The sequence below is a fragment of the Podarcis muralis genome, chromosome 12 (assembly GCF_964188315.1).
Source record: "Podarcis muralis chromosome 12, rPodMur119.hap1.1, whole genome shotgun sequence".
Classification (NCBI taxonomy): domain Eukaryota; kingdom Metazoa; phylum Chordata; class Lepidosauria; order Squamata; family Lacertidae; genus Podarcis; species Podarcis muralis.
This window is the reverse complement of record NC_135666.1, coordinates 1,480,657-1,507,692: the sequence shown is the minus strand read 5'-3', so window position 1 is coordinate 1,507,692 and position 27,036 is coordinate 1,480,657. Positions and strand designations below refer to the sequence as shown.

Genomic DNA, 27,036 nt, shown 5'->3' with positions numbered 1-27,036 from the left:
TGTTGTTATAAAAATTGCACCCCCATATGGGAGTTGTGGAGATAAACACACCCAAACCCACAGCTCCCCAAGCAGACATTTGACCAATGCAGTATTTTAGTAAAGGAAAACCGGTTCCTGAGCTGTCAAACACAAATATTCCTAAAAATGCAACAGTGCCACCTCCTGTGTCGGATAAACAACCGCAATAGAACATTCAGAACACTTAGAAGGCGCCTCATAAAACAGGGGGGCACCTATTTAGAGGAACCTTTCTATTCTTGATGTTTTATTTTTTTAAAAAATAATTTTTATTAATTTTCCAAACATGTAATAAAAACAAACAATAAAACAAAACAAAACATACAAACAAATAAACATATATAATTTCTTAAACTTATTTTCCTTCACCTTACTTCCCGGACTTCCCCATACCTCCCTTTTTCTGCATCCTTATATTTACCCTTTCTCAGCAACCCTCTATTTAATTAATTGACTCATTTTCGTTATAATTTCCTTAGACTTATGATTTACAGCTGCAATTCTCTGTTTCTTAACACCATAACATCTCAGCACTCCTCAATTTTACAACAGTTTTTGAGATATATTTTAAATTTTTCCAATCTTCTTCCACTGTCTCACTCCCCTGGTCACGGATTCTGCCGGTCATCTCTGCCATTCCCATATAGTCAATCACCTTCGCTTGCCATTCTTCCAGAGTGGGTAGCTGCTGCGTCTTCCAATACTTTGCCAGAAGAATTCTTGCCGCTGTAGTAGCATACATGAAAAAAGTTCTGTCCTTCCTTGGCACCAATTGACCCACCATGCCCAGGAGAAAAGCCTCTGGTTTTTTAGGAAATGTCCATTTGAGGACCTTTTTAATTTCATTATAGATCATTTCCCAGTAGGCTTTATTCCTCGGGCAGGTCCACCAAAGGTGATAGAAGGTACCTTCAGTCTCATTACATTTCCAACATTTATTATTGGGCAAATGATAAATTTTTGCAAGTTTGACTGGGGTCATGTACCACCTATAGATCATTTTCATTATGTTTTCTCTCAAAGCATTACAAGCCGTAAACTTAACACCTGTGTTCCATAACTGTTCCCAATCATCAAACATAATGTCATGACCTATGTCTTGTGCCCATTTGATCATAGCTGATTTTACTGTTTCATCTTGTGTATTCCATTTCAGCAGCAAATTATACATTCTTGACAAGTTCTTAGTATTGGGTTCTAACAATTCTGTTTCTAATTCCGACCTCTCCATCTGAAAACCTACTTTCCTGTCCTGTTTAAATACCTCGTTTATCTGAAGGTAATGCAACCAATCTCGTACTTTAGACTTTAATTTGTCATAACTCTGTAATTTAACTCTTTCGCCATCTTGTTCTAAAATTTCACAATATTTTGGCCATTTGGACTCCATATTAAGTTTTTTTGTCTCTTTAGCCTCCATTGGTGATAGCCACCTGGGAGTTTTACTTTCTCTATTCTTGATGTTTTAAAGGGGGAAAGCTCACACACTCAGTGAAATACAGTTAAATAAAGGTTTGTTTCCCACTTACTCACATGGGGAAGACCAAAACTTCCCAATACAGGCATGAAAGACATGTGGAATATTCCTCCTAGCACATAGTCCCAGGAACTCTTACAATGGACTGGAGACTTCAGATCTCATGTATCCCCCCCCCCTTCCAGCTCTAAAATGAAACATAATTGTATGCATGTTTGTAAATGTGAAATCAGTGAATAAATTTTGAAAAGGGATGTTCTGAATGTAATCAGCTTGTATTTCCTTTACACTGGAAAATTTCTTAACACCTGGAATGTATTGATTTGAGCTGTGCCTTGTAAATGACCTTATCTGTTTGTACCACCTCTTGGTGACATAACCATGGCCTTTTTAGGGAGGTCACTTTGACCAAGGAACTGTTGGATATTTGCCATAACCAAACTCCCATAACCTGTTGCGGTATCAACAGTCCACCACAGCCTGTTAGGAGTTTTCTTAGGCAATTCAAACTCTTTTCCTTGGGACCAGCATGCTTTCAAAGACCCTGGCCCCATTTAGCAGAGTGAAGCATGGAGTGAAGAAAATAAAACACAGGAAACATCCAAAGTAGAGATAAGTCTTTTAATGTCAGCATTAAGCGTAATGGTTACAGATTATATACAGAAATTAATTTTTCTATCGGAGCCCTGGTAGAGGTCTACTTAACAGTCTCATAGGCTACCGGACCCTCTGCTTACATCTTCACAGTTTGAAGGCAGAGATCAGACTAAGACAGTTCCCACAGTTCAGTTCAGGAGCTGTGCACATCCAGGTAACATTCTTCAACATGTCCTTGCACCTGATGTAAACAGTCCAGGCTTTTCGCAGCTTCTGGGAACATCACACAGACTAAACTACACTGTTGTTTCTGAGAACGAATGACTCTTGCACCAACAGGAACTGCCCCAAATCCAAAGGTATAAAATGTAAAACCCTTTTGTTTCGGGTCTCTTTCCTTCCTTCCTTTGCTGTTGCAACAGTATTCTTTGAATAAGGATCTGGCTTACTGGTGGCTTTGCTCTGCATTCCCTTGGTTCTTCCCTTGACCAACAAGGCACCTTCCCTGGGGAATCTTGAGCGACAACAGGGTTTTCCCCATGTAATTCTCCTGATAGTTTTATAACAATGTAAGGCGTTAAATACTGGAAGCCAACAACTGGTTTAGGCAACTTTGGAATATACATACATAGCACCTTTGGTTGGATGGACGGCATTAGGATCGAAATACGTTAGAACATGGGAAAGAATTATGTCAGTTATAAAGTTATGGAATACGATGTCTAATAAAAAAAGAGGTGGCCAATTTTCCCATGCTATATTGACTTTATTGGGAAATCTAACTTTAAAAATTGGGGAAAGATGGTGATATGGAAAGATTGGATGGAAGCAAGTATTTTGACTTTGGATCAACTGATGGATGCTGAAGATGAATTTTTAACCAACACTGTGTTACGAGATAAAAATCAGCTATCGGATGTAAGCCAATGGCAATGTTTACAGCTACAACATTGGTTAAACAACATTGTTTGGACCAGCAGCATTTTCAGCTTCTGAAACAACAACAACAAAAACCCCACAATTATTTTTCATGAATATTTGTTATCAAGAAATCAATTTGATATGCAGGTGTTAAGAAATGAATAAAGAATTGGAGGTTCCTTTAAAGCTTAAGAAGCCACTGGGTGAGATCCAATGGTCAAAAATACTCAAAAGCGAAGGGAGTCCAAAATGGATGAGAGTTTCTAAAAAGTGAAATATTGAAGGCCCTAATGCAGACAATTCCAATAAGAAAGAAAAGTGGGAGGCATCTGAAGATACCAGGATGGCTGCATAAGGAGCTTACAGATCAGCTGAGATTCAAGAAGGGTATTTCTAAGAAAGGTAAAACCACAAAAGAGTATACAGTTGCAGGTGGGCTAAAGCTCAGAATGAGCTCAGGCTTGCAGGAAAAGTTAAAAATAATTTTTTTAAGGGTTTCTTCGGCTATGTTTGAAGCAAAAGAAAGAACAAGCAAGTGATAGGTCCTCTGCATGGGGAACACGGAGAAATGCTATTGGGTGACAGAGAAAAGGTGGAACTACTCAACACCTTCTTCGCCTCTGTCTTTACCCAAAAGGAAAGTGATGCCCAACCTGGTGGTAACAGAATAAATGGTGTGAAGAGGGAGCTGAAGCCCAAGATATGAAAAGAGGTAGTAAGGGAACACCAGGCTACTTTAAATGAATTCAGATCTCCAGGGCCTGATGAGCTGCATCCAAGGGTATTAAAGGAGCTTGCAGATGTGATTTCAGAGCCATTGTCTATGATCTTTGAGAATTCCTGGAGAACAAACTGGAGGAGGCAATATATTGTTCCCATCTTCAAAGAGGGAGAAAAATAAGACCTAGATTAACTGAAAAACTAGTGAGCTTGACATTGGTACCAGGAAAAGGTCCTAGAAAAGATAAACAGTCAGCCAGTGAGCATTTGGAAAAGGTTATAAAGGTACAACATTGGTGGTTCAGGGGAATGCTGTAGATGTAATGTATCTCAATTTCAGCAAGGCTTTTTCACTCCATGGTTGTAGAGACAACATTGACTTCTTTGCTGTGTTTCTGAAGGACATAAACACTATTGCAATCCTTGCCTGCAGACAAATCACAATCTCCTAAAATTAAATTTGTAGATACCCATTTCTATGGTTATGCCCATTATGGCTTATTTGATGGGAAGTCAGATGGGTGTTGTGACTGAACCTCTTTCCGCTGCTTTCATTTCAATGAAACTTTGTGCTTCCATAAAGTAACTCCCATATTTCAAGCATTTAAATGGTCACTGCCCCCCTGTATGAATTCTGTGATGAGAAGTGAGACTGGTGCTGTGACTGAAACTTTTTCCACATTCCAAGCACTGCTATGGTTTCACCCCTGTATGAATTCTTTGATGGGTTGTGAGATTGCCACTCTGACTGAACCTCTTTCCACATTCCAAGCACTGATACGGTTTTTCCCCGGTATGAATTTTATGATGGGAAGAAAGACTGGACCTATGATTGAAGCTCTTTCCACATTCCAAGCACTGATACGGTTTCTCCCCTGTATGAATTCTTTGATGGTCTATAAGTGTGTGCTTCTCACTGAAGCTCTTACCACATTCAAGGCACTGATATGGTTTCTCCTCTGTATGAATTTTATGATGGGAAGTGAGACTTCCCTTTTTGGTGAAGCTCTTTCCACATTCCAAGCACTGATACGGTTTCTCCCCTGTATGAATTCTTTGATGGTATATAAGTGTGTGCTTCTCACTGAAGCTCTTACCACATTCAAGGCACTGATATGGTTTCTCCTCTGTATGAATTTTATGATGGGAAGTGAGACTTCCCTTTTTGGTGAAGCTCTTTCCACATTCCAAGCACTGATATGGTTTCTCCTCTGTATGAATTCTTTGATGGGAAGTGAGACTTCCCCTTTGGGTGAAGCATTTTCCACATTCCAAGCACTGATACGGTTTCTCCCCTATATGAATTCTTTGATGGGCAGTGAGATGGCAGTTCTTACGGAACCTTTTTCCACATTCTAAGCAGTGATATGGTTTCTCCCCTGTATGAATTGTTTGATGGGAAGTGAAATTTCCCTTTTGGGTGAAGCTCTTACCGCATTCCAAGCACTGATATGGTTTCTCCGCTGTATGAATTCTTTGATGGGTTGTGAGATGGGCACTCTGATTGAACCTCTTTCCACATTCCAAGCACTGATACGGTTTCTCCCCTGTATGAATTCTTTGATGGGAAGTGAAATTTCCCTTTTGGGTGAAGCTCTTTCCACATTCCAGGCACTGATATGGTTTCTCCGCTGTATGAATTCTTTGATGGTCTATAAGTGTGTGCTTCTCACTGAAGCTCTTACCACATTCCAAGCACTGATAGGATTTCTTCCCAATGGAATTTGTTTGATTGCAACGGGAGCTCTGAATGAAGTTCTCGCCATACTCTGAATACTTATATGGTTTCTCCACTTTGTGGACTTTGCCGTGGTTTCCCTTGTTCTTAATGTCCAATTCATCACCACCTACAATGAAGGGAGTAACAGATTATAGTCCCAGGAAGAAATGGAGCCCTCAGTTATTGAACAATGCTAATGAATGATTTTGATAGAGGAAAAACTGAGGGGCATTAGATGTGATGTCTTCTTGCAGGGTTCACTGCCTTTGTTAACTGGCCTTAACATACATACTTATGGGAACTTGAGATTCTTAAAGCCAAGCTCTTTTGTGTGATGGATTTTCTTTGACCCAATCATGGCATCCCCTCCATCTCCAATAACAAAGAACCTGACAGAAGCTACTTCAACATCCCTAACTACTTTGAAGCTTACATTTAAAAAGGCCTGGGCAGTTCAGACCAGCCTGATCAGGCCTAAAAAGCATAACTGGAGGGGTGTCCAGAGCACAGTCTAGGCCTGTTGTTTTGGCTCAGTTTCAGTTGCTAAGGCTCGGATCCATCAGGGTGACCAATTGGGCTCTAGACCCTTGCTCATCTTGGCTGATAAAAACCAGCAGGGAGGCAACAGCTGGCTAGGCCAGGGAGATTATGAGAGGGGGTGCTCCCTGCCTGTTTGAAGGAGCCAGTGGTAAAACCACTCCTTAAGAAGCCTTCCCTGGATTCAGAAAACCTAACTAACTACCGGCCAGTTGCTAATCTCCCTTTCCTGGGCAAGGTTCTAGAGCGAGTGGTCATAGACCAGATCCAGGTGCTTTTGGAAGAAACTGATTTTCTGGATCCATTTCAATCGGGGTTTAGGCCCAGTTTTGGCACAGAAACTGCTTTGGTCACCATGAATGATGACCTCTGTCAAGAGAGAGACAAGGGAAACATATCCCTGTTAAGTCTTCTCAACCTCTCAGCGGCTTTCGATACCATCGACCATGGTATCCTTCTGAAGCGACTCTCCAAACTAGGGGTGGGCAGCACCACTTTGAGGTGGTTCCAGTCCTACTTGGATGGTCATTCCCAGAGGGTGTTACTTGGGGAATAATTTTTAGCCCCATGGAACCATCAATGTGGGGTTCCGCAGGGCTCAATCCTATCCCCCATGTTGTTTAACATCTACATTAAACTGCTGGGGGGGGGTTATCTGGAGGTTTGGCGCATGTTGTCAGCAGTATGCTCAATCCAGTAAGCACAAGCCAGATACGACTGGGGCTCTGTTAGTGGGTGGTACCCTAGACCAGATGGCTGGAAGGTCACCTGCTCTTGATGGGGTTACACTTCCTCTGAAGGAGCAGGCTCATAGCTTGGGGGTCCTCCTGGATCCTTTGCTGTCGCTCGAAGCTCAGGTGGCCTCAGTGGCCCCGAGTGCCTTCCATCATCTTCAGTTGGTGGCCCAGCTATGCCCCTATCTGGACAAGGATAGCCTAACCACTGTTGTCTATGCTCTGGCAACCTCAAGGTTAGATTACTGCAATGCGTTCTACGTAGGGCTGCCTCTAAAGACGATCTGGAAACTTCAGCTAGTGCAGAATTCAGCCAGGTTGCTCACCGGAGCAAGATGGTCTGAGCATATTACACCGATCCTGGTCCAACTGCACTGGCTACCGATTAGTTTCCGGGCCCAATTCAAAGTGCTGGTTTTGACCTATAAAGCCTTAAACAGCTCAGGACCACAATACCTCAAGGACCACCTGTGTCCATATGGACACTGAGATCATCTTCCGAGGCCCTTCTTTGTGTGCCTCCTCCTTGAGAGGTCCGCAGGGTGGCAACATGAGAACAGGGTCTTTTCTGCAGTGGCTCTCTCTTTGTGGAATGCTCTCCCCAGGTAAGTTCACCTGGTGCCTTCATTATATTAGGCACCAGGCAAAAATGTTCATTTTTAACCAGACCTTTGGTTGATCTTATTGACATCCAACACCCTTTTAGAATAAGCCTCTTTTGGGGTTTTTTTTTGGGGGGGTTATTGTTTTTGGTTTGTTTTTATGTTGTGGTCTTGTTTGTGAACTGCCCTGAGACTTCCGCATACAGGGCTGTGTATACATGGAATAAATAAGAATAAGAATATTCGCAGACAAACCAGTAAACAGCCCTCCATTCAAGGTAAGCAGTGGGATGTTAGAATTCCAGGTGTTGTAGGCAGCAATATTGCACCCCATCAAAATAGTGGACCTTCATCACATGTAGATATGTATTGAATTTCAAAGCAGATATTATGGTCAAACAGGGAGACTTACTGGTAGAGTCCATGATCCCATTATTCTCCTCCATGACTTCCTTATGCAGAGTCCACTCCTCGTCTGTGAAATGAACAGCTGTATCTTCAAAGCACATTGGACCCTAACAGAAAAAGGGAAAAGTTCTCCTCTTAGACAGCACAAATATTTATTTATTACATATTGCTCTGTTAATTGCTGCATTGTTTTCATGGGATTGTTTCGCTGCGCATCTTAATTATGGGTGCTTCTTTTAACGTTATAATGGAATTATTTTATTGTGTGATATGAATTTTGAGGTCTTAGATATATGTTAAATGTTCATAAGTGTACCAACCAAGCACATACATAGATCAGCACAGGAAGACCGACCTGGAACCATTTTGATTCCCAAACTGTCCCAAACTGAGCAAATGTTTTCTCTGCAAGTTCAAAGGAAAATGGAAAAGCCTCCCCGTAGTCTTTTCCTTAACAAATCCTGTCTTAAGGGTATGTCTGTGTTTGAATAGGGTGTGAGCCTGTGACATGGCCCAGGAACTAAGTATTTATCATTACAAAAGACTGGCCAGGCTCCCCAGGCAATCCAATCAAGTAACCTGCCAGACAGGAGATAAACAAGGACAGGAGGAAAAAAACACACTCTAATTTCTGTTTAGACCGCCTTTTTTGTGATGCAGGTATGATGTATCTGAGGGGTGGTCTTGGGTTACACCCCTTCTGTGATGTATGTATGATGTTTCTGGGGGTGGCCTTGATCTACAGGGTGGCAATTTCAAAAGTCTTTATAAGGCCTTGCGCACCATTTTTTCTGGGTCCTTCCTCTCTCCTGCAAGTGAGGGGAGCACCCTGTTGCAACAGATCAATAAAGGCCAAGCCTACTGGCTGCTGTTTTGCTCCAAGTAATCCTGGTTGGTGTCTTTGTTTTTGTCCAAGGGAGCCCTCGGATTTTCCTGTTAACAATTGCGTATTTTAATGATGGGCATTAATTATAGTGGTGGAACTCCACATTATGTGTGGCATTCCAGTTTGCCCGATGAAAGCATCCCCTCTCTCCTCTCCCTGTGTTCCGTTTCTGGAGTGGAACCACCTGATGTTCTAAAGCCAACATCAGTGGGTACCTGAGGGCGGGGCAGGGGGAAGCCCCATTGTGCAACTGATGAGGCTGGTTACATGAATCCAAGCCACTGTTTTAGAAGCCTATTTTACCATTCAAAGACCAATTCAGAAGGCAAGTTAAAGTGAGGTGGCTTCCTGTTATCAGAACTGCTGGATCTGTGCATCTGAGCTAAGGGTGTCCTCCTTACCCAGGATTTTCTGCACAGAGTTTTCCCAAAAATTTCCCACTGTTCCCAATTTGTAGGGCATCGCCTCTTCCTGCTTCGGGGTCAGCTGAGTCTTGCTCATCCATCTAGACACTCATGAATCCTCCAAGAGAATGAATCCCTTGATCTTCTGCCAAGTTTTGTATGTGCCCTGCACCTCTGGGACCCCCACTGTACCCCAGGCCCCCTGTGGGGTACTATGGAAATGACGGGGGGGGCACATCTCTAAACTTGTTACAATTATTACAAATATTGTGCCTGAATGTATCTTTTCGACTTGACAGCTTAGGGAAGATACCTAGGTTTATAAAATCATATAAAATCAACCCCTGCACCAATTTCCTCCACTCCAAGGCCATTTTTGCCCTTAGAGGCCATTTATGCCCTTTTACCTTTCTCTCCCACCATTATCCCTCAAGCTGAGGGCACATACACAACACCCCACCCAGGGAGTGCCCAAGGGTGGCAATTGCCATGCTGAAGTATGATCCTCAGACCTGCCCCAGGACAAGGATATGTAAAGAGTTCTATTGTTCTTTGGTGATAGCTACTTAAGAGTTGCTGGGACATGTCTGCCTATGCTAATTTTGGACCCAGTGACCTGCCTGGGCATGTTTTGCCTAAGCTAATTTTCAATCCCTCTGTACTCCTCCCCTTTTGTGACATGTCAGTGATGTAAGGATGATGTATCAATGATGCTGTACGAACTGTATTCTGGGATATCATGGGAAGTTTTAAAAGTCAATGTCACCCCATGCTCGGGGTTCTTGCTCCTGGGGGAACCTGTTGCGCAACAATAAAGATCATGGTCTACTGACCGCTGTTTTGCTCCAAATTACTTGGCTCAAACTTCCTTCCTTTACTGACCACATGGACCTGCAGGTGACAAGCTGACAAGCTGGGCTGTTGAGTAGTCTCTCAGCCCAGATTTTTTCCTTATTAGGGGGAAGAGAGGAGACTCGCCCAATCCCAGAAGGCACTACTGAGGTTTCACTTGCACAAGAGAGAGGCAAAAGCCACTTCCCTTGCAGGAAGGGACTTGGAAGGGAGAGGATTTTGCTCTGGAGGATCTGCTGCCTCCACCTTTCTAGGAATCCTGCGCAGGAGCCCAGGAGGACCTCAGTATATTGCACACACCTGGAGAGGTTTTATGGGCGTCAGGCAGGGGCTCTTGACTGGCTGCCTTCTGAACTGCTCCCTCCCTTGGCCAGAAACTGGAGGAGAGGTTTGGTGGCAGGAGAAAGCCTCTGCAAGAAGCAGAAAGCTGATAACAGAATTGTAGTGTTACAGGAATTCTAAGGTCTCATTCATAAATATATATTCCTGCAAGGAGGAAGAAAACGGGGGAATACTCTCCATTGTCTTTTGCTTATCCGCCTTAAGGGCATATTTGTGCATGAATAGGGTGAGCCTGTGACCTGGATTCAGGACTATTTACCATCACAAAAGAATGGCTGGGCTGTCCAGGTAATGCAATCAGTGACCTTATGATTGCATATGAGGATTTCTGCTGTAGACTGCCTCTTTCTGTGATGTATGTATGATGTTTTGGGGGTGGTCTCTGGCTACAGGGTGGGCAATTTCAAAAGTCTATATAAGAGCCTGGACACCATTGTTCTGGGTTCCTCCTCCCTCCTGCGTGGGGGAAGTGGGGGACCCTGTTGCAACAGATCAATAAAGATCAGGCTCACTAGCCACTTTGCTTCTCAATATTCTCTGGTTGGCCTCTGTTATTTTCTCCTTCCGATAGGGAACCTATGTAAGGACTCTATACGGGCTCTTGGATACCCCATAAAGGAAAAGGAGCAATTTTTTCATTAGTCCAGCCCCTTGCAATGCAGGAATCTCTACGAGGTCACACGACGCAGATGGCCATCCAAGCTCCGCTTGAAACCTCCCCCTTCTTCTGCCGCTCCCCACGTCCTAAGACACGGGGGTCCCGTCGTCGTTCCCCCGCTGGGCCCTCCTGGTGCTGCTGGCCACGGAAGCACCCCTCTTCCCCCGCTGGCTGCCCCCGAGTAACCCCCCCCCTTTGCCCCCCCTTCCTGCGGGGCCCCGATGCCGCCCGGGGGCAATAAATGGCTCCTCGCCTCGCTCCTCCAGAACTCTCTCAATAAAAGCTCGTCAAAACCCTTTGAAAGGGGCGCGCGGATGCACCCTGCAAAACTACCTAAAACCAGTCAAAAACCTCTTTCCCCTATGCATATATATTACAGTGAGTTAAAGTGGGATAGGAGGGAAAGAAAAGGAATACCTCGCAGCTCCATCCCAGCCAGGGCTCCAAAACAGCCGACTCCTTCCCTCCTGCCCAGGGAAAGTCTCCTCCGAAGCACCAGGGATCCAGGGCAGGCAGCTCTCCCGGTCCGAGGAGGATCCAGCTCCGGACCCGCCGAGACCACGCGCGCGCCTTTTGCTTCTCGCGCCCCGCCCCCTGCGCGCGCCCCCGCCCGCCCCCTCCCCACGAGAGGAGAGCCGGGAGGCAAATACTCTTGCCCCGGAGTCCTTTGACACCAACCTTCCCCCATTCAGGAACAAAAGACCTTCCCTTTTTTGACAAATACTCTCCCACCCAGTTTGCAGATTGGTGACCCATCAGCCGCCCACCCAGGAGTTCCCGGCTTCTCGAGAAGTGTCTCTGAGGTCAGCCAGGGCCTAAACGTGGCCGAACTACCTCTTCTCCACTCCGCATAATATCTGGGCCCGGCTTTCATTCATGAATTGTGCCTTTTCATTCATAAAAGCCGAGGGGCGCCCCAGAGGTGGAGCATTTCTCTCACGCTCCGGGCGGCTTACAAGAAAATGGGAGCGGCGTCTTTTTGCTTGCGTGCCTGCAGTACCGGCGGGCGCTCCTGCAGGGGGAGCTGTTGCGCAGGTTGAAACGTCAAGATGTGATCTTTGGCAGAGGAGAGCTGCTAATGATACTTTTATTGTCTTGGCTATGGTTTGAATTTTATTGTATTCTATGTAAAATAAACTTTCAATAGCAATACTTACTTCAAAAGGGGGGGGGGTTGCCTTGGCACCTTGGTAGCCATGTATGTGGAACCCCAGTTTCTGAGAAATTCTTACAACATTACAAACACGTGTTGAGATATGTACATTTTCCTAATAGGAAGATTGCTTAAAAGAGAGGCCTGCGCTCAGCACTCCAACCTGCCCTTTCAGAGGCATGGCCTCCCCTGCCCCCCCCCCCCAAAGTAGCCTCTGTTGGGGCCTTGCCTTCTTTAGGACACCCGGCTGCAGCGCCACAAAAACCAGCTGGGGAAGGAATGTTTGTTTTTATGGCATGTCTTTTTGTGGCTTTATATTGTAACCCATGAAGAACCATATAGAAATGTAATAAATAATAACAGTATGTCATCCAGAAACCTCCCCTTCCATCTATGCTATTGCTGCCCACCCCAGTCTCCCAACAGTGCGAGATTCCTGGGGTTCCAGGCTCTGTCCTCGGGATATAGGGTTTATTTGCATATAGAGACGACCTGAGCTAAGATGGAGGGGCTCACAGCACCCCAGAAGGTCTTGCTTTTCCCGTTGCCACAATCCTGGATTCTAGCAAGAATTCAGCATGGATCTGTCTCTAGATGCTGCCTGCCCCCAGCCCATCTCACCCACACAGCTCTGGCCTTTGTCTTTCTCACCACCAGCCAGGTGGGGGGGGCACCCATTTGCCCCCCCCCCCACAGAGAAACGTCCTTTGTTATAGTAATGGCAGTACTTAGGGCCATTAACTCAGCAGGGAACTTGCCTGTCTCCTTCAACAATGGAGTCTTCCATTAGAATTTCACCCTCGCTGGACCCAGGAATCAGAAGGCACTTGGTTGTGATATAAACTGACACCACTACCCCACCTCCCAATAATATGGTTTAAAACGAACAGGAATAACCGTAAAAAATTGTCCAATAGCACCTTAAGGTAAAGGGGGTAAAGGGGACCCCTGACCATTAGGTCCAGTCGTGGCTGACTCTGGGGTTGGGGCGCTCATCTTGCTCTATTGGCCGAGGGAGCCGGCATACAGCTTCCGGGTCATGTGGCCAGCAGGACTAAGCTGCCTCTAGCGAACCAGAGCAGCACACGGAAACGCTGTTTACTTTCCCGCCGGAGCGGTACCTATTTATCTACTTGCACTTTGACGTGCTTTTGAACTGCTAGGTTGGCAGGAGCAGGGACCAAGCAACGGGAGCTCACCCCATCACGGGGATTCGAACCGCCAACCTTCTGCTCGGCAAGTCCTAGGCTCTGTGGTTTAACCCACAGTGCCACCCGCGTCCCTAGTAGCACCTTAGAGACCAACTAAGTTTGTTCTGGGTATAAGCTTTTGTGTGCATGCACACTTCTTCAGAAGAAGTTATATCTGAAGAAGTGTGCATGCACACGAAAGCTTATACAGTGGTACCTCGGGTTACATACGCTTCAGGTTACATACGCTTCAGGTTACAGACTCTGCTAACCCAGAAATGTTACCTCGGGTTAAGAACTTTGCTTCAGGATGAGAACAAAAATCGTGCTCTGGCGGCGCGGCAGCAGCGGGAGGCCCCATTAGCTAAAGTGGTGCTTCAGGTTAAGAACAGTTTCAGGTTAAGAATGGACCTCTGGAACGAATTAAGTACTTAACCCGAGGTACCACTGTACCCAAAACAAACTTAGTTGGTCTCTAAGGTGCTACTGGACATTTAAAAAAAAAAATTTTGACTGTGTCAGACCAACACAGCTACTTACCTGAATCAGAAATAACTTTGTGGCAGTCAGGGCTGTTTCAGAGTGTGAGGGGCTCCCTTGGAAGGTGGTGGACTCTCCTTCTGTGGACATATTTCATCAGAGGCTGGGTAGCCATCAGCCAGGGATTCTTTTAAAAAATTTCCCTGCCAGATGGCCATCCAACCACTGCTTTAAAAGCTCCAAGGAAGGAGAGTCCACCTCCTCCCGAGGGAGTCTGTTCCACTGTCAAACAGCTCTTACTGTCTTAATGTTTAAGTGGAATCTTCTTTCTTGTAGTTTGAATCCGTCAGTTTGGATCCTGCCCTCTGGAGAAGCAGAAAACAAGCTTGCTCTGCCTCCCATGTGGGGGCCGTAGAGATATTTGAAGATGGCGATCATCTCTCTGCTCAGTCCCCTGTTTTCCAGCCAAATTATGCCCCACTCTCTCAACCATTCCACATAAGGCTTAGTTTCCAGACCCTTGATCATCTTGGTCGCCCTCCTCTGCACACGTTCCAGCTTGCCAACATCCTTCTTAAATTATGGTGCCCAGAACAGTTTTCCAGGTGTGGTCTGTCAAGGCAGAATAGAGCCGGACTATGACTTGGGAGAAAAGCGATGGCAAACCTAGACAGCATCTTAAAAAGCAAAGACATCACCTTGCCGACAAAGGTCCGTATAGTTAAAGCCATGGTTTTCCCAGTCGTAATGTATGGAAGTGAGAGCTGGACCATCAAGAAGGCTGATCACCAAAGAATGGATGCTTTCGAATTCTGGTGCTGGAGGAGACTCTTGAGAGTCCCATGGACTGCAAGAAGATCAAACCTCTCCATTCTGAAGGAAATCAGCCCTGAGTGCTCACTGGAAGGACAGATCCTGAAACTGAGGCTCCAAGACTTTGGCCACCTCCGGAGAAGAGAAGACTCCCTGGAAAAGACCCTGATGTTGGGAAAGATGGAGGGCACAAGGAGAAGGGGACGACAGAGGATGAGATGGTGGGACAGTGTTCTCAAAGCTACCAGCATGAGTCTGACCAAACTGCGGGAGGCAGTGGAAGACAGGAGGGCCTGGCGTGCTCTGGTCCAGGGGGTCACGAAGAGGCGGACACGACTAAATGACTAAACAACAACAATGACTTCCCTTGATCCAAACACAAGACTTCTGTTGATGCAGCCAAGAATAGCATTGGCCTTTTTTGCTGCTGCATCACGCTGTGGACTCGTGTTAAGCTTGCGGGTTGCCAATAATATTTTCATTAATCAAGAAAGAAAGTCAAAGGCTTGAAGCTGATCAGATACCATTGTAGTTCCAAATGCAAACAATGCTGACTAGTGACCTGGCCAGGCGCCCTTGTGATGCTGCATGTGCCCTCATCTGTCTCTGTTTAAATAAGTTGCCCGTTTCAGCCTGAGGCTGAGCAGCCAGAAGTCTCAGGGGTGGCAGCAATGGGAGAAATGCTGGGCAGGGCCCAAGTTTTGGCCACAATCCCCTTGCTGTGAGATCACCATGCCCCATATATGACCACTTCGACCTGCAAAACTTGCACAGGTACAACTCCCACATCATACTTCTGCATTCATAACAAACCAATATTTTACCACGGCAGCTGCTACACTTTGAAACTCCCTATCACGGCCTAGGACCCTCGTACCTACGGGACCGCCTCTCCCGGTATGCCCCACAGAGAGCCTCAAGGTCCATAAATAACAACACCCTAGTGGTCCCAGGCCCTAAGGAAGTCAGATTGGCTTCAACCAGAGCCAGGGCCTTTTCAACTCTGGCTCCGGCCTGGTGGAACGCTCTGCCTCATGAGACCAGGGCCCTGCAGGATCTGATCTCTTTCCGCAGGGCCTGGAAGACAGAGTTGTTCTGCCTGGCCTTTGGCTTGGAGCCAATTTGATTCCCTCCCTCCCTCTCTTTCTTTTTTCTTTTCCTTCTCCTCCTGCGATGAGGCTATATTTTTCATGGAACTTTGAAGTGTCAGGCATAGCCCTATTGGCTTTAGCCCAAACGTAGCAGAGTTTTCCTGCACAGCGAGGAAGCTAGTTGCGGCAGTAATGACTAGTCAGCTAGACTCAGAATAACTATTTACAGGATTTATTAAAAAGGAAAAATAAAACCAGCAGAGTTTCTGCATACAAAAAAAAGCAAAATAAATCCTCTCTTTCTCTCTCTCAAAACCATACACAGCACTTCTACTCCTAACACACCTCACATCAAACTGTGCTAGCAATCCCTAGATAACAGAGCAGAGTGCTGGTCGTTAACCAATCAGAGTAAGTAGTTTCTAGGTCAAGCAGACCTGGGCTTTCTGCCAAGAGTAAATTGACACTGCCCTGAGTTAATTGTGCGAAGCTAGAATCTGCAAGTTTCCCATGAGAACCAATTAACAGAAACTGAACAATTTTAATGTCCCATTATTTTAATGTTGTATTTTATTTTTGTTTTTAAGTTGTAATCATTCTTCTTGTTTTTATTATTGCTTGTAAGCCGCTCTGAGCCCGGCCTTGGCTGGGGAGGGCGGGGTATAAATAAAAAATTATTATTATTATTATTATTATTATTATTATTATTATTATTATTATTATTATCATTATCAGGCAGGCGCTCTTTTCAGCCTCTGCCAACAACTTTAGAAAAGCCTAGCCAGATATTGAGATTGATGGGGTGTGTTCTAATCTGCTTTTAGTTTATCTCTGATTTTGATTTTTTTTAATGCGTTAAATAGTTGTTGTTAACTTTCAATAATAATAAAAATAAATAAATAAATAAATAAATAAATAAATAAATAAATAAATAAATAATTTGTATCCCGCCCTCCCCAGCCGAAGCCGGGCTCACAGCGGCTAACATCAAATGTATAACACATTAACATAAAATCAGACAATCAATTAAAATACATCCTCAAATCAGATCAGGATCAGAATAAAATCCAATCGGACGGCAACCTGCAGATTAGGGTTGGGGACCTTGAATGCTCACCAGGCCCAACTGTTTGTGCTGAACTTATATGGGCCTGTGATTGGGAGGCCACTTTCATGCAAGTTCTTATGAAAGGGGAGAGGGAGTCAGACTGAAGCCCGACCAAAGGCCTGGCAGAACAGCTCCGTCTTGCAGGCCCTGCGGAAAGATGTCAAGTCCTGCAGGGCCCTGGTCTCTTGTGACAGAGCGTTCCACCAGGTTGGAGCCACAGCCGAAAAAGCCCTGGCTCTGGTTGAGGCTGATAAATTTACTGATAAATTTATTGTTTTATTCTTTTCTAACCGCTTTGAGCTTTCTTTCTTTTTTACAGTCAAGTGGTGTATACATTTTAATGAAATAAATAAATAGATAAATAAATAAACAAGTGTGTTGACGTTTTCAGAGATTTTGAATTCCGTTTCAGTGAACCAGATGGTTGGCTGCTAGCTGTAAATGCACAGCCATGTGGGCAGTGTGTGTGTGTGTGTGTGTGTGTGTGTGTGTGTGAGAGAGAGAGAGAGAGAGAGAGAGAGAGAGAGAGAGAGAGAGAGAGAGAGAGGTTCCCTCCCGCCATCTCCCCATCTCTCTCTCTGGGGCCGAACATCTTTCCATTGGGTGGTTGGGACAATGCAGGGCTGGCTGCTCAGCGCCACTTTTCTTCCAGTCCACTTGGGGAGATGCTGAGGGCGAAGCAGGGAGACCTCCCGGCAGCAGGAGGGAGGCCGCCAGGCCGCGCCACGGAGCCGAGCTGAAGCCGCTCCGTCCGCGCGCAGCAGCCCCTTCCCTTGCGCCCAGAGCGAGCCAGGAGCGGGCCTTGGCACCCGCCGCGTAACCTGAGCCCTCCGGGGCCGGCGCGCGCCGCGGGCAGCAGGTGAGTGATGCTGGACATGCACCTGGTGCCGCCTCCGGACTGAAGATTTGATGAAATGCCTCTATTATGATCCGGAGGTCCATGGAGGAGAGCGAGCGGGCGATACCTGATCCCCTCCACTCCCGGAGAGCCCGATTGCTGGAGCTTTTCCTAACCTCCCCAGCCAGACGCCTCTCTCGAAAGGCAGCTTCGGGGGCAGGAGCCATGGGACGAGGGGGCCCAGGGCTCAGAGATGGGTAACAAGCAAACCATCTTCACTCCGGAGCAGCTGGACGCCTATCAGGTAAGAGCACCTGCGGACGCAGCGCGGGAGCTTCCATCCCTGCGCGCTCGCCAGAGCTTTGCTAATGCCGGGCAGGAAGCGGGAGCGGCTGCTTTTTCAAGCCAACATGCAGACAAGCCACACGAGTGCGAATGCCATGTGTGAACGCAGCCCTGCGAGGAGTGTGTCCATAAGCAGCAGCAGTAGATGGAGTCAAAGCAGCAGCAACCTGCCTTTTCCTGGATTCAAAGAGCTTATTTTTACGGCTAATGTCTGTACAGCACGGGGGTGGGGGCGGGGTAGGAGAGGATTTTTACCAGAAGATCAGAAATCACTCCGGGGGGGGGGTCTCCAGCCTTCGCAGACTCCCCTCTCTGCCTGATTTCATATTTCTTTTCTGTTTCAGGATGCAACGTTCTTCACACGGAAAGAAATTCTCAGGTGAGACTATGCGTTTGGCTACAGAATCCAAATACCTGCGTCAGAATTATCCTTTGTTAAAAGCCCGGAGGGGGGGGGGGCAGCTGAAGCAGAGCGGCCTTTCCCCGCCTTTCCCCAAGCTGAGGCGGGAACTGCCTTTCACAGATGCCCATAAGCGATGAAATGCGCCTGGCCCCGCTCGCCCTTCAGCTCCGCATTCTGGAAATCCCCTCTGCTGAGCTGACGGGGGGGGGGGGGCTGGAAGTGGCAGGATCAGTTTGGGGTCCCTGCAGCAGAGAAGCCTAAATCAGGGGGTTCCAAGTGGCCTTTTAAGACTCTCGCTCAACAAAACTGAGCCATTGGGTAATCCAGTATGTGAGACGGAAGAAGGTGCTAGAACTCCCTTGGGAGTCATAGTTTCCTTCTTAGTAAGTTTATTCAGTTTTGAACTTTGAGACTTCCAAATGAGAAAGCGGAAAGGAGCTGAGCACAAAACACTCAAAATATTTCCAAATAAACTCCAAACCATTTGGTTCCTGTGGCCTCTTGAGCTCCCCCAGCTGAGACTCTGCAGAGATAATGTGGTGGAGTGGTTAGAGTTTGAGCCCCTTGGGAGAAGCGAGTTCACATCCAGCTACCAGCCCTTCTCTACCTGTCCATCTAGCCCACCTCACAGGGGTGTAATGAAGCTAGAATAGGAGAGCCATGGGCACAGCTTTGAGCTCCCCAAAAGAAAAGGCAATATATTAATGCAGTGAATAAACAGATAAGTGCCCAGGAAGGGAGGCCCAAGGCTCGCAGGCTGAGGGGTCTCAGAGCAAGGCAGGGGGAGCGTCCAGCCCAGGAGAAATGCGCCCCCTCCCCTCTGCCATTTGCTGTGTGACATGTAGCAAGGGACACAGGCTGAGTGAAAGGGGCATTGATGAAACCTAAGTATGGGCATGTTTTCATGTCTGGAATGGAAGCCAAGACCATAATTGTATCATGAATAAGGCATTCATTATTGATAGGGAGCCCTTTTGAAACTTCTGCCTCTTTGTTCTCTGCCACTTTCTCTGATGACAGCCCATTGCTGAGTAAACAAAGGAAGCAAAAAGGAGGCAGAGGAGGAGGAGACCCCCCACTCCCGCTCCCACTTTTTAGACTTCCCTTCTAGTGAGCGCATTCTGCTGCAGTGCTCTGCATGCAAATCCAAGAGGAAATCCCACAGAGTTTAATGGCCTGCGCTTCTGAGCAGGCAGGGGCAAAGGATCAGCTTAGTTAGGATTTATATCCTGCCTTTTTTTAATGCCTGTTTTGAGGCAGCCAACAAGAAAGTCGGAACAAGAAAACAGTAAGAAACCCAACATACCAAAAGCAAACGCAAGATGCACATTTAGACAAAACCTTTTAGGAAATGGAAACAGGTAAATGCCCTTTAGAACGGACTGAGCACAAAATCACTTAGGCCTCCTGTGCCAATGCGTGCTTACTTGGAAGTAGGTCCTACTGCATCCAATGGCGCCTGGGGATCTGGACCTAAGTAAATGAGCCGAGGATTGCAGGAGCATTCCCTGTTGGTGGGGCGGTGCAGGGAAGAAGTACCTGAATGTACAGAATTATCAGCAACACACACACAAAGACAACCACCCCAAAAGAAACCCTACTGTGCCCCCTTCTCTTCCCTCGCACACAGGCCTGTGTGGCAGTCTGAGTCCCCCTAACATTTTCAGATTCTTAGCATAGCCTTGATCGGTTCTTCCTCTCCCTGGTTTTTAACTTTTTGTGGGAGAAGGACACCCTCTGCCTGCTGCTTCCTCTAGGCAGCAGCTGAGAAGAAGACTCCTTGGGTTTGCTGACCTCTCCTTGCCTCCAGACATTTGACTGTAAATAACAGAGCAGCTTCAGAGCTGCTTGGCCAAACGCTCTCTTTCTTCTGCCTTGCTTGGTGGGAAGGCCAGAGATGTGAGCTGCCCTGATATTTGGACCAGTGCAAGTCATCTTGGATGACTCCTTGCATGTTGCTCAGTGATGATTGACTCCTGCCAGTCCAGCATACTCGAGAGAAGCCACACCCTTCCTCCACGACCTGGTCCTGCATCCCACAGGTGAGAAAGACTCCTTTCCTTGCTTGCAGGTTGTTTGACAGGTACCGTGACCTGGCCCCTCAGCTGGTCCCGCTTGATTACACGAAGAAGCCCAACGTGAAGCTCCCCTACGAACTCATTGGCAGCATGCCGGAGCTGAAGGTACAGGAGGCGGTGGGCAGGGGCCCTGGGGCTCAGTTCCCAGGGAAGACTCTGTGGGGAGAGGCTGCCTGGCACCAGCTGTCTCACCTGCCCATGAAGTGAGGCTGCCCCAGGGGGAATGGGGAGGAGGCCCTGAAGCCGGGCTGGTTTCCTTCTCACCCCATCTCCTTCCTCAGGACAACCCCTTCCGGCAGCGCATCGCAGAGGTCTTCTCCGAGGATGGGGAGGGCAACATGACCTTAGATGACTTCCTGGATATGTTCTCGGTGATGAGTGAAATGGCTCCTCGGGATCTCAAGGCTTATTACGCCTTCAAAATCTACGGTAAGGTCAGGGGAATATCTACCAGGAAAGTAATCATGCTAATCTCCTAATCCCAGAGGATCCCAGAAGTGTCTACGTTGCTTAAAACTAGACCCAATTTGAGTTGCATTGATTTGAGTCATATTGACTAATATATATTTTGTGGTATTTATTTCAACAATCCCAAAGTTCGAGAGTCAGTGATCTGTCATGGAACAGCCCCATTGAATGGGTTATCCAGTCCTCATTGCTGGTTGCAAAGGGCCCCCCATGACAATTCATGTACTGTTTTTAACACTGATTGGGAGCCGCCCAGAGTGGCTGGGGAAACTCAGCCAGATGGGCGGGGTATAAATAATAAATTATTATTATTATTATTATTATCAAGCTTCAGACCCCCAAAATGTAGGTGCACCACTTGATGAGTGGCAGCCGCAGGGAAGGGGTCCTGGGAGTTGGGCGTGGGCTCTTTGAAGAGGAGCATTGCCACACAACTTCACCAGCTGCCAGTCACTCCAGCAATGGGAAAGGGAGAGAGGCGGCTCTTGGGGGCAGGAGAAGAGGCCAGAGGGGCAGCTGGACCCGCAAAGAGATCAAGTGACGGGGAAACTGCACCTCCTGAATTTCTGCCTGCCATGATTTATCAAAAGCATTGAAGGAAGCCCAAGAAGTTACTGGCAAGTGGGCAGTGGGAATCTCTCTGAGAAGCAGAGGCTCCGCATTGTGTGTTCATTTGTGGACGTGGTTTGTGGTGCTCCACAAACACTGCAGCGGACTCCCCTGTGCACCTGAGCCAAGGAAGCCCATTTCCAAAGGGCAGGTGTTTGAAGCAATGCTGGCACCCCCACCCCAGCCCCCATAAGCAGGCCTCCCCCCACCCTGCCTCCCTGCCATGGCTCTGGCACTACTCTCCCCGCCCAAGCAGGGAGATGACCTTCTGAGGGGATCATGTGTAAGCTCAGAAGCAGTGGAGCTTTCCCCTGCTCCGGCCCTGAGGTCCCCAATTACTCCTCTATCTGCAGATTTCAACGATGATGACTACATCTGCAAATCCGACCTGGAGAAGACGGTGAACAAGCTGACCCGCAAAGAGTTGACCCCGGAGGAGGTGTGCCTGGTGTGCAACAAGGTGATGGAGGAAGCCGACTTGGACAATGATGGCAAGCTGTCCCTGGAAGACTTCCAGCACATGATCGTTCGAGCGCCTGACTTCCTCAGGTAATGGAAACTGCCCGGCCGTGGCCTTCCTTCCCTCTCTGGGCTGTCGGGCTCTGGAACAAGGAGCTCCGGGGGGACCGTTCTCAGAGCAGAGGGTGCTAAGAAAGCCAAACAAGGTGAGAGTAGCCCGAGGTTGCCCTTCGGCATTCGTCCCATCCATCCCCTGCCCATCTCATGCAGAGCGATGAAGCAGGTGCCTCGTGAGACGTCCTGGGCCTTTGCTCTCAGACACAGTCTGCTGAGCTCAGCCTGGGCATCCGTCTCTCCCCAGGACAGATTCACGCAGCCCGTCATCGCCCAGCCGGCCCTGGCTGTGCTGCCAAGCGTCTCAGCCAGGAGAGGTGCATTTCCCCCTAAGCTAGTTGGAGTCTCTCTCTCAGCCACGAGGAGGCCTGGAGTTCAGCTTCCACCTGCTGTTGTTTGCATGCTAAACTCCCCATCTTTGCTGATGTCCTTTTCTGACCGTGGGTCACCAATGCTGAAGGGTTCTTGTTGTTTTTCAACAGCACTTTTCATATCAGAATCTGACCCAAACTCCAGAGACCCACAGAGAGCCAGAAACTCTCTTGCTGCTGCTGCTTCTGCTGCTGCCTCTTCTGGAGCTGGATCAGCGGATGAGGCCTGGAGCTCCCTCCCCAGGGCTCCTGTCGGGGGGCTGGGGTGGAGCAGACCTTCCTTTTGCCTCTTGCTTAACCCATGGTGTGGTCTCTTCCCAACTTGATATAACAATGCAGCCGGGTTTCTGTCCCCCCCCCCCATCTGACATACAGAAAGGCAGCCAGCCTTGAAATAAAATTCCAGGAAAAAAGCACACCAAGAACTCAGGCCAATATAAGTTTCAGTAGTGGGAGTGGTCCCTACTCACAAATCAATGGTCAATTATAACAAAAACTAATCCATTCAAAAGTATGTATTCTGACAAGGATTACAAACTCAAACAGAGATTACAAACGCATAAGGATATGTATAACACAGCAATTCGTTACAGAATTAGAGATAAGAGTTTATGAGTAGAGATAAGTTCATGTTAGTCCATAGTCAGGTTCGACGTGAAGGTCTTAGTTTCAATCATTGAGCAGAAGTCAGAAGACAATTATGGATCAGAAACCAGGACAGGGCCCTGTTTCGATGTATTCACCTTCATCAGCTAATTTTTAAAGGGTTGTGTGAGTTTGAAGAATTTGTATAAATATATCCTGTTATTTTCTACATTTCTCAGAGATAACAACTACATGTGGGTAGATCAACGTGTATCTTGAGCTTTTCTGTGCGTTTTTCTTGGTAAATTGAATTAAAATTCAACACTAAGGACATTGGAAGAGCCCTGTTGCTGGGTCAGACCACCCCCACTCTAGTGTGTGGCTTCCCTTGTGGCTGGCCAGAGCCCACAAGGAGACCTGAGCTCCACAGCCCACTCCCACCGGTGACCCTGAGCAACTGGTCTTCAGGGGCAAAATATGTCTGATGCACCCACCCGCCAAGTGTCCCTGTTTTCCAGGGACAGTCCCAGAATTACAGAAGCCACTCCAGTTTCTAATTTGATCCCGGAATGTCCTGCTTTTCCTTTATCTTCCCCTCCACGTCACAGAGAACAGGGGTGGAGAGATCAGACTGTGCCCCACTCCCGTCCTTTTTGGAAACAGAAGCCTTTGTGCTGTGTGTGTGTGTGTGTGTGTGTGTGTGTGTGTGTGTGTAGGTGCAAAAAAAAGAGTCCCGTTTCCACCAAAAATAAAATACCTGCAACAAACGAAGGAAACGTTGAAGCTGGCCTACCATGCCCTTCCTATAATCCACTTCCTTTTCATATTCCTGTTCAGTAGAATTGGGTGAGTCCAGCAACTGTGTGTTTTTCAAGCAAGGACCTTCTGGCCTGGTTGGCTACCTCACCTGTCAAGGGGAGATGGTCAGGCCTGTCAAGGGAGAGCCCAGTGAGGGCATTTGGCCCACTAACAGCCCCAGCCTGGCCTACCTCACAGGGCAATTTTGAGTGAGGAGACAAACTGGTCTATAAATGCAAGAAACACGTATACACCGTTATTAAAATGTGCTCAGTGGAAAGAGATTTTGTCTGCAACTACGAAGATAGCAGATGATATTATGATTAGCAGCAATAGTGTTAATAATTTAAAAATCAAATTCATTACCTGCCCTTCTTCACCAGCAGGTCCCAGTGCAGGTCCCAATGATTCAAAACTCAGTATTAAAAACAGCTGGTTAGAGTGTGGTGCTGATAATGCCAAGGTTGCAGGTTGGATCCCATATGGGACAGCTGCCTATTCCTGCACTGCAGAGGGTTGGACTAGATGATCCTCAGGGTCCCTTCCCACTCTACAGCTCTAGGATTCTATGAAATTACAAGCCAGAGGTCCTGCAAATGCACATCTCAGGTGTCAGAGGCCAGGGCAGAGAGGACCATGACCAAGTTCCCTCTGTCCAGAAGGGACCAGAGCTGGGGACAAGCGCTCTCAGCCACTTGGACCTCTTGTGTCAAACGCGGATCCAGGACTTTCCCCAAGCCATGATCCTGCTCCGTCCAGGGAAGAGCAGCCCCACCCAGAACAGGCTGCCTTCCCACCTCCTGGACTCCAGAACTTGGAGCCCATCACAAGTCTGTCAAGATCCAGCTGCCATTTGCTGGTCCACATCTGGCCACCTGAGCTCCTGCTGGCCGGCTACAAGCCTAGAAACCTGCATCCTGAACCATCGCCAGGGTCATGTCAGAAATGAAGCTTAATGGGTGAATCTGCACCCACTTTTACAGCAGAGATCGGTGGCCAGAGCTACAGAAAACCCAAAAGGAGTGGAATGAGGTGTGTGGAGGGAGGGCAAACAGCTGTGGATTCCCTGCCAGCCGCCAGATCATAGCTGTCAACGTTTCCCTTTTTTGAAGGAAAATTCCCTTATTCCAAATAGGATTCCTCACAAGAAAAGGGAAAAGTTGACAGCTACGCGCCAGATGCCAACCTTCCACTTATCTGTATAAGGGGGGTTAGTGAACAAAAATTAAAAATCTTGGGGATGAATGTTGGAAGAAATGATTGCAACATAGAACTGGGGGATAGTGATGGGGTCAGGAAGGGGAGGCATATCATAGAATTGGAGAGTTGGAAGGGGACACCAAGGGTCATCTAGTCCAAACCCCCCCCCGCAATGCATATGTTGCAGTTGTGTATCTATTTGCCTAGATAATTGCGCCCCACTTTTCAAGTCACGAAGTGGCTCATAGTACAACAACGGCAGGATTTTAATGCACCAAAAACCCAAAGAAAACGGGAAGAATAAAAAGGCGTAAGAACAAAGGAGAAACAGCACAGGGAACCCCCAGCAAATAACTGGCAGGTGCTGCGGAATCAACAGGAGAGTCTCTTCTGGCTGTCAGCAGAGTGGGAGGAAAGAGAGTGGGGGTCTCAGCGAACTCTTGGGGCAGCCAGGGGGTCCCTGAGGGGGGCGTGCTGGCGCAGAAAAAGCCCCCTTGCTCGTGGCCACAGATGGGACCTCCTCAGCCTCTGTGATGTCAATGAATAAAGATCCTGATTTTAACAAGTTGCGGGGGGAGGAGAGTCCATTTACATTTATGGACTTTTGCACTAGAAATAAACTGCTGGGGGGTCAGAGAGGAGGAAAGCTCTCTTTTCCCAGCACAGCAGGGCTCTGCTTTTGGGGTTTCTGTGTGTCGATTTCCCCCCTTTCCGTTTCCTTTCCAATGCCTGTTTCTTATGTATGGAGCAAGAGACTTTGCTGTCGGGAATTCCCACGTGTGTTGTGTTTCTTGGATATATTTTTAATTAAAGTGAAGTGAAACAAAGCCAAGCGAACTGCTCCAGGGTCTTTCGGGGACACCCTGCCTCCAAAATGCCAGGGCAGAGCAGCGAAAGGAGGAGAGCCCTCTCGGCCGGCCTGCGGGAAGGGGAGCAAGCGCGGAGCAGGCCATGCTCCTTCGCAGTTGCCTCAGCACCGGGCAGGTCTGCTTTTGCTGCTGCTGCTGCTGCTGCTGCCATCTGGGCAAGAGGGAGGCGTGCCTGGCAGCGCGAAGGAATGTGACCCGCTGCCGCGTCTTCCCTCCTGTAAACATTTCCTCAAGAAACTTTGAGCTGCTCGGATCTCTTCTCCCTCCCGAGGGAAAGATCTGCAAAGAGCCTCCCCACCCGGGAGGACAGCGTGAGGGGGAGATAAAACGCCGCAAGCAAAGTATGATTCCGATTTGCAGGAGAGCCTCCTTCTCCCTCGTCGTCTTCTGCAGCCTTGTTTTACTGGGATCAGGTAAGTTCAAGGGCAGGTCGGCTCTGTCTCGCGTCTAATCCGAAACAGGATAGTTCCAGCAGGTGGACCAGGTTATAAAACCGCAGGCTGGGTGGGCGGACTGAGCGCGCAGCCAGATCCTGATGCTACTGACATCCAAAACACGGGCAGAGGAGTCGAGCTTGTTCTCGCTGTTCCCCTTCGGCAGCCGGAGGGTTCCTTCTGTTTTGCTTCCTTGTGTTTTCCTCTGTTCCTGGGACTAATCCAGAGCAGGGATGGAATGGGGCTCTTGGGCTCTTCACCATCAGCTCAGGGGCAGCCCCAGGCAACCAGAACGGGAGGGTGGCAGCCACGGAGCGTTGGCATGGCCAGATTCAGAGGGGCGGTTGGGTAGCAGCAGCAGCAGCCTGGGAAGGGGGCGGGTCCCCATGGACTCGGGTGGTCGTGGTGGGGAGATGTGTTGCAAAAGCAAGAGGCAGCCCTGGGAGGAAGGGGCTGCTGCAGTGGGCAGGGTGGGAGGCTGAAACAGTCAGCCAGTAAGTGCCCAGCTATGCAAAGTACCCCAGCTCTGGCAGAGGTAAAGGTAAAGGGACCCCTGACCAGTCGTGACCAACTCTGGGGTTGCGGCGCTCATCTCGCTTTATTGGCCAAAGGGAGCCGCCGTGCAGCTTCCGGGTCATGTGGCCAGCATGACTAAGCCACTTCTGGCGAACCAGAGCAGCGCACGGAAACGCCATTTATCTTCCCGCCGGAGCGGTACCTATTTATCTACTTGCACTGGCGTGCTTTCGGA

At 47.8% G+C, this 27,036-nt stretch overlaps 3 protein-coding genes across 4 annotated transcripts in view; 2 read left to right on the top strand and 1 right to left on the bottom strand.

Moving 5' to 3' along the window:
* Nucleotides 1-3,146: 3,146 nt before the first annotated feature.
* On the bottom strand, nucleotides 3,147-11,435 carry LOC114607307 (uncharacterized). Its single transcript, XM_028750405.2, has 3 exons — nucleotides 11,297-11,435; nucleotides 7,742-7,844; nucleotides 3,147-5,583 (listed from the first exon to the last, which is right to left on the bottom strand). Exons 2-3 carry the CDS (start codon nucleotides 7,836-7,838, stop codon nucleotides 4,430-4,432), a joined length of 1,251 nt encoding a protein of 416 aa, XP_028606238.2. The 5' UTR covers nucleotides 7,839-7,844; nucleotides 11,297-11,435; the 3' UTR covers nucleotides 3,147-4,429.
* A 5,816-nt stretch (nucleotides 11,436-17,251) lies between these two features.
* Nucleotides 17,252-23,317, top strand: CIB3 (calcium and integrin binding family member 3). Its single transcript, XM_028750435.2, has 6 exons — nucleotides 17,252-17,856; nucleotides 18,242-18,276; nucleotides 20,372-20,483; nucleotides 20,660-20,807; nucleotides 21,809-22,004; nucleotides 22,511-23,317. Exons 1-6 carry the CDS (start codon nucleotides 17,806-17,808, stop codon nucleotides 22,530-22,532), a joined length of 564 nt encoding a protein of 187 aa, XP_028606268.1. The 5' UTR covers nucleotides 17,252-17,805; the 3' UTR covers nucleotides 22,533-23,317.
* Nucleotides 23,318-26,041: 2,724 nt separating this feature from the next.
* The window catches only part of SUSD2 (sushi domain containing 2), a 34,474-nt gene continuing 33,479 nt past the window's right edge, over nucleotides 26,042-27,036 (top strand). The window contains exon 1 of one of the 2 annotated variants that reach the window (XM_028750316.2): nucleotides 26,042-26,264. In XM_028750316.2, coding sequence (XP_028606149.2) covers nucleotides 26,195-26,264 — 70 coding nt within the window. In that variant the 5' untranslated portion in view covers nucleotides 26,042-26,194. The remainder of the gene's footprint in view (nucleotides 26,265-27,036) is intronic. The other variant, XM_028750315.2, reaches the window with a different exon arrangement.

What these genes read in the sequence shown, in the direction of transcription:
- LOC114607307 (XM_028750405.2), bottom strand. Translation starts at nt 7,838, where the DNA reads ATGTGCTTTGAAGATACAGCTGTTCATTTCACAGACGAGGAGTGGACT. An exon ending in TGGGATCATGGACTCTACCA is followed by an intron (nt 5,584 to 7,741) that starts GTAAGTCTCCCT and finishes CCTTCATTGTAG; the next exon opens with GTGGTGATGAATTGGACATT.
- CIB3 (XM_028750435.2), top strand. Translation starts at nt 17,806, where the DNA reads ATGGGTAACAAGCAAACCATCTTCACTCCGGAGCAGCTGGACGCCTAT. An exon ending in AGCAGCTGGACGCCTATCAG is followed by an intron (nt 17,857 to 18,241) that starts GTAAGAGCACCT and finishes TTTCTGTTTCAG; the next exon opens with GATGCAACGTTCTTCACACG. An exon ending in ACACGGAAAGAAATTCTCAG is followed by an intron (nt 18,277 to 20,371) that starts GTGAGACTATGC and finishes CCTTGCTTGCAG; the next exon opens with GTTGTTTGACAGGTACCGTG.